Source organism: Haliotis cracherodii, unplaced genomic scaffold, assembly GCF_022045235.1.
Source record: "Haliotis cracherodii isolate W230 unplaced genomic scaffold, xgHalCrac1.p SCAF_4, whole genome shotgun sequence".
NCBI classification, from domain to species: domain Eukaryota; kingdom Metazoa; phylum Mollusca; class Gastropoda; order Lepetellida; family Haliotidae; genus Haliotis; species Haliotis cracherodii.
In genome coordinates, this window is record NW_027266297.1 from 24,060,258 (window position 1) to 24,075,099 (window position 14,842).

The 14,842-nt window shown below is 40.4% G+C and overlaps 1 protein-coding gene across 2 annotated transcripts in view; it reads right to left on the minus strand.

Annotated features, from left to right (window-relative positions):
* Nucleotides 1–9,978, minus strand: part of LOC139478554 (ras-related protein Rab-1A-like) — a 12,852-nt gene extending 2,874 nt beyond the window's left edge. Inside the window, exons 1-6 of one of the 2 annotated variants that reach the window (XM_071261059.1) lie at nt 9,683–9,978; nt 8,048–8,120; nt 4,698–4,745; nt 4,416–4,463; nt 3,462–3,557; nt 1,982–2,113 (exon numbers count right to left, since the gene is read on the minus strand). In XM_071261059.1, coding sequence (XP_071117160.1) covers nt 1,982–2,113; nt 3,462–3,557; nt 4,416–4,463; nt 4,698–4,745; nt 8,048–8,120; nt 9,683–9,705 — 420 coding nt within the window. In that variant the 5' untranslated portion in view covers nt 9,706–9,978. The remainder of the gene's footprint in view (nt 1–1,981; nt 2,114–3,461; nt 3,558–4,415; nt 4,464–4,697; nt 4,746–8,047; nt 8,121–9,682) is intronic. The other variant, XM_071261060.1, reaches the window with a different exon arrangement.
* Between the last annotated feature and the right edge of the window lie 4,864 nt (nt 9,979–14,842).

Below are 14,842 nucleotides of genomic sequence, written 5' to 3' on the forward strand. Positions count from 1 at the left end.
ATACACTTTCGAAAATGAGGGTCATTTCTTATTTCAGTTAGCTGACTGAATCATTCACGTGGTTGGCATAATCACTCCTATGACTTAATGCGACGCATGACTAAGGGTGGCTATTGGGGTAATGTCAACTATTACAACATTATTGCGAATTCGGTCATCGTAGTACCACTACTGCAATAGGATTACACCATTATGTTGAATGCTTTATTTCACACAACGTATACTGCTCAATAGAAGTTGAAGAACACCCGATTCTTTCATATTACTACAGTTAATCTCATAGCATGACCGGTTAACTATAGTAATATGAAAGAATCAGGTGTTCTTCAACTTCTTTTGAATATTTCTTCCCTGGCTCTACGTCATATGTAGAGGATATTTCATGTGTCGAGTAAAATATCATGTTTCTCTCACCGAGTGACGGGGGGAAAGGAGATATTTTGTGAAAATATCTCCTTTCCCCCCGTCACGAGATGAGAGAAACATGATATTTCACTCGACACATGAAATATCCTATTTATTATATACTTTTGGTGTAGTTGTCTGCAGGAAGATTAAATTATTTCATTACAAATGTAAAACCTTCAAGCGTAAATTCTCCCTACATAACACACATGGACGGTTTTCCACCCCCTGTAAGTACGACTAAAAATGTAGTTCCGTCTTTGCTAAATCTTAAAAAATATAAACAAAAGTAACCAAAAATATTTGATGTCACTAAAATTCTTTTGTATAAATTTGGATATGATTATATACAAAATCAACTTCATCAAAAAATAAATTTCAAATCAATGAGACGGTTGTTCGAAGCGAAATAATACACGCAATTCAAGTAACAAAATGGCGCTTTGCGAAACGTAAAGTATCGACTGACAAATCAGAAGAGAAATTCACAGATTAATACAAATCATTTTCAACAAAATCAAAAACGGTAAGAATCGGTATTAACTACATAAATGACCATAAATGACCATCTGTCATTATATGACTTGTCAACGTTGAACTGACGTAAATCAACAGTTTGTGTACGAGCTGTCTCGTGTAGGCCAACATAGTTCCGTCAACGTGTTATGTTCACTGCAGTGAAATAATCAGGTGTTATGTTCACTGCAGTGAAATATCAAGTGTTATGTTCACTGCAATGAAAATATCACTTTTCTCAACTTCAGAAAACTCAGTCTTTCACACTGAAGTATATAATAAAAAAGTCAAACAAGGTTCACCGTTTCCTAGATACGATAGATTTCTAAATAGGGACGTTGTACGAGTTAAATGAGGTTAAATGAAGTTATCTGATATAACATTATACGAACGTGTCACTGCAGATACGGCGTATTTGGGATTGGTGATGTTATACTATATATAGCTATTCAAGTGTTGATTATCAGTAATCTTTTGTTTTATATTACTATAGTATTGCATATATCGAAATTATTCTATCGTTTAGTGTGGTATCGCTGTCAATGAATGGTAATCTTGTCCTCGAGCTATGAATAATAATGACTGCAATCGTTACACCCTTACATCATTATAATCAGGGAGCAATTGTCAGAACCCTATATAAAAGGCTGGAGTGAGTGAGTGGGGTTTAACGCCGCTTTTAACAGTATTCCAGTTACATCACGGCGTGACAGCTTACTGTAGGAGGAAAGCCCGAAGTGATGCAGTTAAAGGCTGGAAGACCTAAGTAACACGTGATCAAGATACGACGCAATGGAATTCTCTTTCAGCACACATCAACACACGTCAACAGAGTTTGAAGATTTAGATGAAACATATATGCCTCTCATTAAAACATTTTATTTGAGTAAACTCTGTGGAACGTCCTGCGTTTTTGTTACATAAAGCCTATATCAATGCCGTTCATTAAATGGCCACTTGAGGCTATCTTTGAGGTAGCTTCTGTGACTAGCATATCACACGTGATCAAGGATACACTGAGCATATAAAAATATAATATAAACCTAAACAAATGGCTGACCTTGGCTGTGCTCTCGGAAACAACCCTGTGTTCGTCAAGATCCGTCTTGTTCCCGACGATCATCTTGTTAACGCCATCTGTGGAGTACTGTTCGCACTGGTGTAGCCACCTTTCTAGGTTGTTGAACGATGTCTGCCAGGAAATATACAATGTCAATGCCAGATATTGCTCAGTCTCGATTATCTGCAGAAACAGACTCCATTCGGCGTAAAAGGCAAAATTGTGGGAAAATTACATGAATGAATCACTGAAAAGCAGTGATGACACCAGCTGTAAAAAAGGTAAGCATGTCGTGCTCTACCAGTAGAACCCGACACTCACACATATATTTAGTGTTTGTTGACTGACGCCGCTCAGCAATACCCCTGCCATACGTAATGCGCACAACAAACATACGCATACAGTGTTTAACGCCGCACTCAGCAATATTCCAGCTATATGACGGCGGTCTGTAAATAATCGAGTCTGGACCAGACAATCCAGTGATTAATATCATGAGTATCGATCCACGCAATTGGGATCGATGACATGCGTCAACCAAGTCTGATGCGAGTCTGACCACCCGATCCCGTTAGTCGCCGTTTACTACAAGCATAGCCCCTTTTTACGGCAAGTATGGGTTGCTAAAGACCTATTCTACCCGGCGTCTTCACGGGCCTACAGGCATACCGATGGAAAAATACAACATTTACAAACAAAAAATAGCAGAAATATACATCGACTTAGAACATTGATGTGTCCGTCATGAGACGAACAAACAATCGGAATTATCCTGACTAATTGACGACATGCATCCTTTCCGACTTTTTCCGAATGCTTGGACGTCTCATAACTCACGCAGATGATAATGCAGTGTTCAAACTCGACATATAACATGTACAGTTTATCTAATCGATCTTTTGATGTGCAAATGCCACAAATAACATCCATTTCATGTTTCATTTTTATACATCTTAGATTTGTCATTGGTAAGCCTGTATATTACAAGAGCATAATAGAAAACATAACACGTATGGTACGCATGAATGTAAGTTCCGTATTCATCCCTATACACTCAATAAGCTTAAAAAAATAAATGGTTATTAAATATGTCTCTATGTGATAATGTATAACTCGCACTTTACATTTACAATTACGCTATTAGTAAAAAAAACCCTCGAAGACCCGGGTTAAAATTGGTCTTCACCAATGCTTGTCAGAGGCGACTAACGGAATAAGGAGGTCACACTCGTTGACGTGGTTGATGCATGTCATCGTATCCCAATTGCGTAGATCGATGCTCATGGTGTTAATCACTGGAATGCCTGGTTCAGATTCAATTATTTACAGACCACTGTTTTATAGCTCGAATACTGCCGTGTGTGGCGGTAAACAACACACAAATAAATATCAAATCAATACTGCAACAAGACTGTTCTACTGGATGTCGTTTCACAGGTATTGATCCAGCTTTTCCCTGTAAGGTGTACAGTTCCTGTACCTGGCTGGTGATGTCGTACATGATGATGATGCCATGGATGTTTCTGTAGTAGCTGGATGTAATTGCACGGAACCGTTCTTGTCCACTTGTATCCCACTGAAACATCAAACACCCACGGCATGATGTACAAAGAAACATGTACGTACCAATAGATCGATCGACCGGCAGTAATCTACTGCTGTTTCGCTGAAGTTGCTGGTGAAGGTGAGGTGAAATTTGGTTAAACGTCGCGTTCAAGATTATTGCACTTTTATAGCGACTGCATTGTGTGTGTGTGTGTGTGTGTGTGTGTGTGTGGCTGCTTATACTAGTCCGGACTGATGTAGATTTTATAGTGCTAGCCTACTGAGATACCAGTCCTTGTTTTATCCCCTTAATACCGAGCGCTAGACAGGGTAACAACAAGTACCATCTATTAACCTCTTTTGATATGACGCGGCCGGGCATCGAACCCCTGACCTTCCGCTCTCCGGGCGGACGCTCTACCACCAGACCACGGAGGCGGTCACCACTTTGGTGAACCAATGTCCGCGTGTATGGTGCTGATAGCCAAGAATCATAATCGTTGCTGATGCTGACAATAATTAACAGGGAAGTTTATCAGGTATACAATAAATAGCAACAACCACCAGATTCACCACGATTCAGATTTTCGAAACGATCTCAGTACTTCGACCATCGCAAGTCAATGTTTGTTTGTTTGTTGTTTAACGCCGCACTCAGCAATATCCCAGCTATATGGCGGCGGTCTGTAAATAATCTGGACCAGACATTCCAGTGACTGACATCGTGAGCATCAGTCCACGTAATGTGGATACGATGACATGCATCAACCAGCGAGCCTGACCACCCCATCCCTTTAGTCGCCTCTTACGACAAGCATGGGTTGCTGAAGACATCGTAGTCGCAGTTTCTATGAAATCTAGGTCGAATATTGAGATACTCTATACTTACGATCTGAAGTTTAACCGCTTTATCCTCCACAAATATCGTTCTGAATTTCTGTAAGAAATAGTACAGGCTTTGTGAAGCTATCTAAATGTTGTTTCCTAAAAACATTGGAGCAATAATCTACGAGATTCTATAATGATGTGTATGAAGGACTGTTGTCGCGATTGTTTAAATCCCTTACAATGTGTGAAGCCCCTTACTGGTGTCCCCCGCCGTGACATTGCTGGAATATTGCAACAGCGGCACTGAAACATACTCACTCATTCATACTCTTTGCATACTTACAAAATCGACCCCAATCGTAGTGTTGAATCTTTCTAGGTACGTGTTTTCCTGAAAAGCATCCAAGAAAAAATATCATGAAGAGTTACTGAAATTACTGATTATTTGCATCATGGAATGGGATTAATGTTACTGGTCCGTTATAACTTGTATCGGTGTCATACGTGTGTCACACGTGTGTCACACGTGTACAGGTATATATGAATGTATGCTCCAGCTAACGGCTATCGAGGCGGAATACAATGTAAAATAAAATACAATAACCCGTGGAAGGTGGGAGTGGGAGTGGGGGGTGTATGTGTTCGGTTAGAAAGTGTCCTCAGGAACATAACTATGTGGGTTGGTTTGTTAGTTTCTTTGATTGTTGTTTAACGGCGCTCTCAGCATTATCCCAGCTATATATATGACGGTGGTCTGTAAATAATCGAGTCTGGAAAAGACAATCCAGTGACTGGCACCATGAGCATCTATCTACGTAACTGAGATACAATGACATGTATTAACCAAGTCTACGACCTGACCACCCGATCCCGTTAGTCGCCTCTTGTGACAAGCATAGTCACATCTTTACGGCGAGCATTGGTTGCTGAAGACCTATTTCTCTACCCGGATCTTCACGGGTATGTGCTGGTTGTAAGAGGCGACCAACTGGATCGGCTGGTCAGGAATGGTGACCTGGTATAGTTGACGTGGCAACGTACCCATAAGTTGTTCACCGTTGTTCATAATATCCATCACTGCATGGTCTGGTCCAGATTTTATTATTTACAGGCTGCCGTCATAAAGCTGGAATATTGCTGAGTGCGGCGTTAAACAACAAACAATCACAATATCATAGCAGGGCTAAAAAATGGGAATCACTGCTGTCACCAAGCTGTTTTGAGTGAAATAATCAGTGACTAAAATTTAACGCCGCTTTGAACAGAATTTCACTTTCAGCTTCTTGTAGGAGGAAAGCTCGAAGTGATATAGGATCACGTGCCTCAATGCAATGTGTATTCTATGTTCAAGGATAGGAGTGACGATAGTAGCACTGATTTTGTTCCCTGTGAGGAGCGTGCCGAGGCCTCAGACGTCTTACAATTTAGTGACACCAGTGGATCCCAAATCAATAAGCATGCATGAAGTACTGAATGGAGACCGTTTCGATCCATTTGATCATTCGATTATCAAGTGTATTATATCTGAACATCTTCGTTTGGGAATTGAAGTCACATCTACATCGCTCCTTTCTCTAACTTAGCACAGGCTATCTCTCACTCGCCCGTTGTGTTACTAGTATAGGGCTCAAAACGAGGCTATGACAGCGAAAGAGTCCGGGTATATATCATTATAGAAAAGAGATATAATACTCTGGATAATCGAGGTTGAGTTTGGACTGAGGATGTCGTTATCTCCCAATATGACTTAAGATGTTGTTGTGTCCTGACAAATATTTACGTGGGACGCTAAACCTACCAATAACGCAATCACTAGGCTGGTATTTCCCAAGACACCACCACGTATCAAGCACGCTCATCGTTCATGCACTTTAACATTTGAACAACACATTGTTTCAGTGAGGTTAAAATAAGCTCATTAAACAGTTTTAAAAACCCACACGATTGCTTTCATTTTCCCTTTTCATAGAACAAGAAGGAAGTAAAATGATTCACATGTACAATTCATAATGCTATTACAGCAAGTGAGAAGGAAATGGCGCCGTGATGTGTTCCTAGATGCAGATAATACCACGTGATATGCAGATGAGGTTAGACAAGATGATACTCATGTCGCGCCCTCCAGGTGACGTGCATGAAGTGCATGCATAGTTCATCTTCCTGGTTCAGAGATTATCATATCGACGTTTATGAAAAGAATAGAACAAGTAACTCTGGCTCAAGCTCATCGGCCTAAACTGCAGTTTTAGAATTTGGTTCACATATATACTCATTTACATACCCACGAGTTCATTATCTGAACCATGTACATTACCCACTAGTTCATTATCTGAACCATGTACATTACCCACTAGTTCATTATCTGAACCATGTACATTACCCACTAGTTCATTATCTGAACCATATACATTACCCACTATTTCATTATCTGAACCATATACATTACCCACTAGTTCATTATCTGAACCATGTACATTACCCACTATTTCATTATCTGAACCATGTACATTACCCACTATTTCATTATCTGAACCATGTACATTACCCACTAGTTCATTATCTGATTTATTTACGTTAGCCACGTATTCATTATCTGAACAATATACGTTACCCACTAGTTCATTATCTGAACCATATACAAATTTGCTTTGTCGTTGAGGATTATTATAGATATAGGTTTGTGAGTTTGTTGGGTACTGTTTCAACAATATTTCCAAGTAGTAGCACTGTGTGTCAATTTATTGTGGGAGGAAATTCTTCACTAAACGATTGCTTCTGACGTTTGCCGCTTTAGTGAGATCTACGATCAAGGGTATGGTGCTGACAGACCAAGGATCATTAATGAGTGAACCCACGACAATCGGACTCTAGCACGCCTGTGTCATCCTCATTCAAATCTTTCGCCTATGTCGGCCTAGTAATTGAATCGCTTCACTCAATAGTGTACAAACGTGTTCATTTTCCCTCTGAGAAACCCTAACCGTTTTACTAAGTTTGCGTTATCTACATTTCAAATATCCTACATAAAGTAACACATTCGTGTTCAAATATATAATATTGACTACATTAGAACATTAAGTGACAATTGTATTCGTTGTTTTCCAAGTGGAATCATTTTCAGTGAAACCAACCGGATCACTGAATTCCTACATGCAGTCGATAGGCACCACCACGTGTAGAGGGAGCGCAATATCAAACACGAAGCCGATAGAACTATTCGGTCACTCTGACAGTTATCAGAACAATCATGGACATTTGACAAGACACACTTATGATTAATTGTACCCAATATCTTGACAAACCTGATGTACAATTACAACGTGTTGTGCATGTATTGAAGGGATGGAATCCTCAAAACGATTTCTTCGAAGAAGCTGACTCAGTGCAACATTTATAGTAGAAACGTGCAAGTTATTGTATGTATGTGCAACATGACAAAACTTGCAGAGACAACAACAACGATAATGTGATGTTAACACTGATGTAACGGGTATAATCATAATATAGTAAACTACGGTTATAACGAACTCAAAGGGACCACTAAATTAGTTCGTAATAACCGTAGTTCGTTATAAGCATATATACAGCATATATGCAACAAATGGCCGGAACTAAGCTATAAGTTCGTTATATCGGTCAGTTCGTTATAAGCGTGTTCGTTATAAAAGTAGTTGACTGTATATATTTACTTACTGTAAACCGGAGCAGCAGGGCAGACTTCCCTACCCCTGAATCTCCAATAATAAGTATCTTGAAAGTAAAGTCACTGGAAATGAAAAAAAAACAAAAACAACCCATCGTAATTAATTATGTATGAAGTAAAAATATGTCTAAGTACATTTTATATCAATCTGCCGGACAAAAGAAAGTAAAGAAAGTACACTTGAAAATTAGATCTGACAAAAAATTTACAAACAGTCGCCGAAACAAACCTAGGGTCCAAAACACAACAGTGATATCCGTATCAATACATCTCTATCGAATAACCAGTTTTTGAATGTTTCAATTTTAGCCAACAAACATGGGTGTATACTTTCCTTTCGGCAGTTTAGTACACCTTAGGGACTCGTTTGATAAAGGGACCCCAGTAAATATTCCTGGTCGAAATATAGTATAGTGATTAGGCTCAGCGTCTTGGCATATCATGGTGCCCCGGTGGCCTGGACTTCTGTTTCTGTCTGCACTCAATAGTCTGGTCAAGACTCGATTACCTACAGTCCGACTGGACATAGCAGAGATGTTTGTGACTGCGGCGGTAAACAATATTCACTTACACATTAATGCTTACTGATTAATGAAAGAATAGTGAGTGAGTGAGTTGGGTTTAACGCCGCTTTTAACAGTATTCCAGTTATATCACGGCGTGTCAGCTTAATGTGGGAGGAAAGCCCGAAGTGATGCAGGTGTCAGACGTTTACCACTTCGGTGAAACCCACGAGCACGGGTATGGTGCTGACAAACCTAGAAACATAATCGGGGCGAACCGGGATTCGAACCCACAATCATAGGTTTCTGGCGTGCCCAAGGGACGCAACTCTGCACAGCGACTGTACACATGTTATCATCAGGCGATAGTGGGGCATCGCTTAATATGTCGAACTGTGTGAACGTGGTCGACAGATAATTGGGTCACACTCATGCATGTCTGCCCTGAGATAGTCTTGTAAACAGACACACAGACACACATTAGGCAGGCCAACACACACTGAGATACGCATGCACACGTCAATATAATCTCCCTCCACACAACAAACAATTTGTACACATAGGTTGACATTAAACGCGTGTAATAATAGCACTGGAATGCGTATGCTTTATGTAAATCGTGTAGATGTATCGACCGGAACGAGACCAGTCACCCGCTATTGAAAACACACAATACCGAGTCGGTGTCAGTGTGTTGAAAAGAAAGGTGTGTAGAGAGAAAAACTATACGATACTTACTTAAGACGAAAAGACTTTATATATTTATTATTAACATATAATATTCCTGTACAAAGGTTTGAGTGTTTTTAACGTCGCTTAAACAACTTCAGTTACCTAACGGAATGCCAGTTTAATGAGAGCAAACTTCACGGTGATTGAAGAAGATTTTGGTGAAACCCCGAGTGTGTGGCTATGGTACGGACATGGCAAGGATAATAATCTGGGATTCGAACCCACGATCTGACATCATAAGAACACGTGGCCACCCGTTACCCAGCGGAATTTCTACCGGGACATATCAAAACTGCTTCACGACGTTTGACATAGTGACTCAGTTCAGTTCAATGTGTTTACTTGTTTATTATCGAATCATTCAGATCAATATACAGAACATCAACTCACGGTTCTGGCAAGTGGGAACTCATCACAAGTTTCTTCCACCCGTCTCGCTGAAAAGGTCACCCACGCTACACATGTAGAAGGCTATCCTTCCATATGAAGTGACTTTGTGAGCACTGGTAGGAAAGCGCTGTGTGTATCACTGTAAAACTTCAACAACTATTACCAATGAATTCATTGGCCCTATTAATAGCTCCGTATACCGACCGGCCCACTGGAATAGGCAGCGGTGACTGATATACCTATGTATTGCGATTACACTAAGGTTAAAGGCCACACATGATATACCGTGATGGGCAAGGCTGTCCTACTTTCTCTTTGCTTGAATGGACATATTCACAGCGGAGCTTTGTATCATAAAAGTTGTGGACTTAACGCGCCATGTCTGAGTGTAGTGTTGTGAGATCGGAGAAGTAGAATATGCATGATAATTGTATTGATGATTTGTAACAGGTGCGCCAGCCCATCCGAACTGTGTGGGTTAAGGCGTAAGGAGGCGAGATGTTGCTGTAAATAGATCAATTGCTGATCGAAAGATAGCTCGAGTTTTATAGATACGTTGGTGCATTTATAGTCGGCCTACGGGGTTGTAAGGGGAAGAAAGATAAAAATATGGATATCTCCAGTTGTCCTTACAGCAGTGTCGATACAGTTAGATATGTTCACAAAGTGAGGAGTGTAAAACGGGACAGCTGTTCATAAAGTGAGGAATGAAAAAAGTGAGAGGTTGTTCACAAAGTGAGATATGTAAGGAGGGATAACGTGTTCACAAAGTGAGGAATGAAAATAATGAGAGGTTGTTCACAAAGTGAGATATGTGAAAAGGGACAGCTTGTTAACAAAGTGAGGAATGAAAAAAGGGACAGCTTGTTCACAAAGTGAGATATGTAAAAGGGACAGCGTGTTCACAAAGTGAGATACGTAAAAAGGGACAGCTGTTCACAAAGTGAGATATGTGAAAAGAGACAGCTTGTTCACGAGGTGAGATATGTGAAAAGGGACAGCTTGTTCACAAAGTGAAATATGTAAAAGGGACAACTTGTTCACAAAGTGAAATATGTAAAAGGGACAGCTTGTTCACAAAGTGAGGAATGAAAAAAGGGGCAGCTTGTTCACAAAGTGAGGAATGAAAAAAAGGGCAGTTTGTTCACAAAGTGAGATATGTAAACGTTAGTACTTGTTCACAAAGTGAGATACGTAAAAAGGGACAGCTGTTCACAAAGTGAGATATGTGAAAAGGGACAGCTTGTTCACAAAGTGAGATATGTAAAAGGGACAGCTTGTTCACAAAGTGAGATATGTAAAAGGGACAGCTTGTTCACAAAGTGAGATATGTAAAAGGGACAGCTTGTTCACAAAGTGAGAAATGAAAAAAGGGACAGCTTGTTCACAAAGTGAGATATGTAAAAGGGATAGCTTGTTCACAAGTGAGATATGTAAAAAGGGATAACGTGTTCACAAAGTGAGGAATGAAAATGATGAGAGCTTGTTCACAAGTGAGATATGTAAGGAGGGATAACGAGTTCACAAAGTGAGAAATGAAAAAAGGGGCAGCTTGTTCACAAAGTGAGATATGTAACAGGGACAGCTTGTTCACAAAGTGAGATATGTAAAAGGGATAGCTTGTTCACAAAGTGAGATATGTAAAAAGGGATAACGTGTTCACAAAGTGAGGAATGAAAATAATGAGAGGTTGTTCACAAAGTGAGATATGTAAGGAGGGATAACGTGTTCACAAAGTGAGGAATGAAAAAAATGAGAGGTTGTTCACAAAGTGAGATATGTAAAAAGGGATAACGTGTTCACAAAGTGAGGAATGAAAATGATGAGAGCTTGTTCACAAGTGAGATATGTAAGGAGGGATAACGAGTTCACAAAGTGAAGAATGAAAAAAGGTACAGCTTGTTCACAAAGTGAGATATGTAAAAGGGACAGCTGTTCACAAAGTGAGATATGTAAAAGTAAGTACTTGTTCACAAAGTGAGATATGTAAAAGGGACAGCTGTTCACCAAGTGAGATATGTAAAAGTTAGTACTTGTTCACAAAGTGAGATATGTAAAATAGGACAGCTTCTTTACAAAGTGAGATGTATAAAAAACAGCCTGTCCACATCTATACAAACACTATATATCATGAAATGTTGAAGACGAATAGGTGAGGTGAGGTGAAATGGGGTTTAACGTCGCGTCCAAGATTATTGCACTTATATAGCGACGTGCATGCACGTGTGTGTGTGTGTGTGTGTGTGTGTGTGTGTGTGGCTGCTTGTACTAGTCCGGACTGATGCCGATTTATAGTGCTAGCTCACTGAGATACCATGCCGCAGTTTAACATGAATACCTCACTCAGACACAGTATACTGACTCCAAGCCGACCAGTCCTTGTTTTAGCCCCTTAATGCCGAGCGCCAGACCGGGTAACAACAAGTACCTTCTTTTAACGTCTTTTGGTATGACGCGGTCGGGGATCGAACCCCGGACCTTCCGCTCTCCGGGCGGACGCTCTACCATTAGACCACGGAGGTGGTCTTTGAAAACGAATAAATATTCTTTTGGAGTGATGGGTAGTTAAAACAATAATTTGAGAAAAAATATGCTTCTGGAGTGAGTAAGTGCTGCCCATGCCAAAGCCGAAGTTACTCGCTGGACAGTAAAAAATGTGATTTCACCCGAGCACACAGAGCATGGTGTAGGCAAGTTTGAACTACATCTAACTTATATCATGCACTGAATGGCCTCCGGACCACAATCATTGTTGTTTATATATACAACACTCAATCATAAGTTCAATTTTCTTTGATTTTGGTGCCATCTGTCGCGATAGAAACGAGTTGAAAACTAGGTGTTTTTCACCGTGAAATCGGCATAATTAATTCATACTACTAAAGTGAGTGAGTATGGTTTTACGCCGCTTTTAGCAATATTCCAGCAATATCACGGCGGGGGACACCAGAAATGGGCTTCACACATTGTACCCATGTCGGGAATAGAACCCGGGTCTTCGGCGTGACGAGCGAACGCTTTAACCGCTAGGCTACCTGACCGCCCCTCATATTACTATAGCACACTTTTCTGACAATTTTAGCTTTATTAGGCTATGTTATGATTTATATCAATGCAGTGTGATGCATAAATTCTGAGATATTTAACAAAACAACAACTGTACGAGATGATGATAAATTGTCTGTCAAGGTTGTTGGAATAGTGTGTGAGTAGGGTTTAACGCCGCTTTTAACAGTATTCCAGTCATATCGCGGCGTGTCAGATTAATGTGGGAGGAAAGCCCGAAGTGATGCAGGCCTCAGACGTTTACCACTTCGATGAAACCCACGAGCACGGGTATGGTGCTGACAAACCTAGAAACATAATTGAGGCGAACCGGGATTCGAACCCGCAATCATAGGTTTCTGGCGTGCCCAAGGGACGCCACGCTGCACAGCGAATCGCGGGGCCTTAGACGACTGGGCCACCCGTGCCCCCCGGTTAATTGTTGGAATAATACCATCTGGGTAGTTAGTATAAGAATGTGACATTGCTTTGAACAGATCCATAAAGCAGTGATATTGATGAAAACTGTTCTTAAAACAGTTCTTTTTGACAACATTTTAGGACGTTTTGTTAGTCCATGTTCCCTCATATTATTTCAACTGCCTTGTTTGGGCGACGAATAGCTGCAAAAGTTCTCATGTGGCTTTAAGCACTAACGCATATTCGCTCTCTTGTTGAATAAAAGTGACAAAATAAATTATTTAATATAAAAGAAATCCTTTCTGAAAGCAGGGTCCATTGTACGATTCCGACTATATTATAAGCATTTGTTTATGAATCACTATCACATTTATTCGTGACCAACTCGTGTGATTCCGGGACAAGCCGAATATAGGTTACGGAAATGGGCGAGTGGTGACGAATGTCATATTGTGATGATACCAGGTGTTCGCCAAAAGGTAAGCGTAACATGTCAAATCGATGGCACCAGTCACAAACACATGCAAAGGTAAATTAGGTGTTCACCTGAAATAAATGCATCGGACATCTATTTTGTCACTGAAGCGTCAAATTTGGAAATGTCCATGCCATAAAACTTTGTAAAAGCTTTGCTTAGGCCATGAATGTTGTAACCTTGATCAAACAACTTTTGTTTTGTTTTGTTTGTTGTTTAACGCCGCACTCAGCAATATTCCAGCTTTATAACGGCGGTCTGTAAATAATCGAGTCTGGACCAGACAATCCAGTGATTGACAACATGAGCATCGATCCATGCAACTGAGATAAGATGACATGCATCAACCAAGACAGCCAGTCTGATCATCCGATCCCATTATTCGCCTCTTACCTTTAACGGCACAGTCACCTTTAACGGCAAGCATGGGTTGCTGAAGGCCTATTCTAACCCGGATCTCCACGAGCAAGAGTTGTATGACCCTCTTCGGAATCTTGAGGTACAATCGAGCATGCTCATTCTACGAAAGGTTGTGAAAGGAATATTGTTCGACATAGAGGGAAATTGTACTATAGGAAAGATGAAAGATGACGTAATGCATGTCATCGTTTCCCAAATGCATAGATCAATGCTATTGAAGATCCGGGTTAGAACTGGTCTTCATCAACCCGTGCTTGTCGTAAGAGGCGACTAACGGGGCCGTTTAGTAAGAATCGCAGACATGGTTTATCATGTAATCGTATCCTAGTTGCGTTGATCGATGCTCTTTGTGTCAGTCACTGGATTATCTGGTCCTGATTCAATTGTTTACATGCCGCCTCCTACATTAAAGCTGGAACTTTGGTGAGTGCGGCGTCAACAAACCAACCTGAACCATAAATTAAACTTGGGGTCCAAATTCCCTTGTTTGGATTTTTCCAACTTGAGCAGTAATTCCGATTCCTACGCATAAAGAAACAGTTCAGCCAGACTTGGTGCCCATGGGGATGCTTAATGTTTTGTCTAAAAGCCTTTCCTTAAATTTCATACAGATGTAAGCAGATAGGAAGTCGAGAATTTCACATATAGTTTTCTCAGTAAACTTTAGATGAAATTTGCTTTCACTTTGACAATTTGTCCTGAATATAGATACGTAACTGTCTATGGTCAACAAGACCCCATGGATCAAGAAATTAAGATTTCCCTTAAGTTTGTCATGTGGGATAGGGGAATGTACAAAG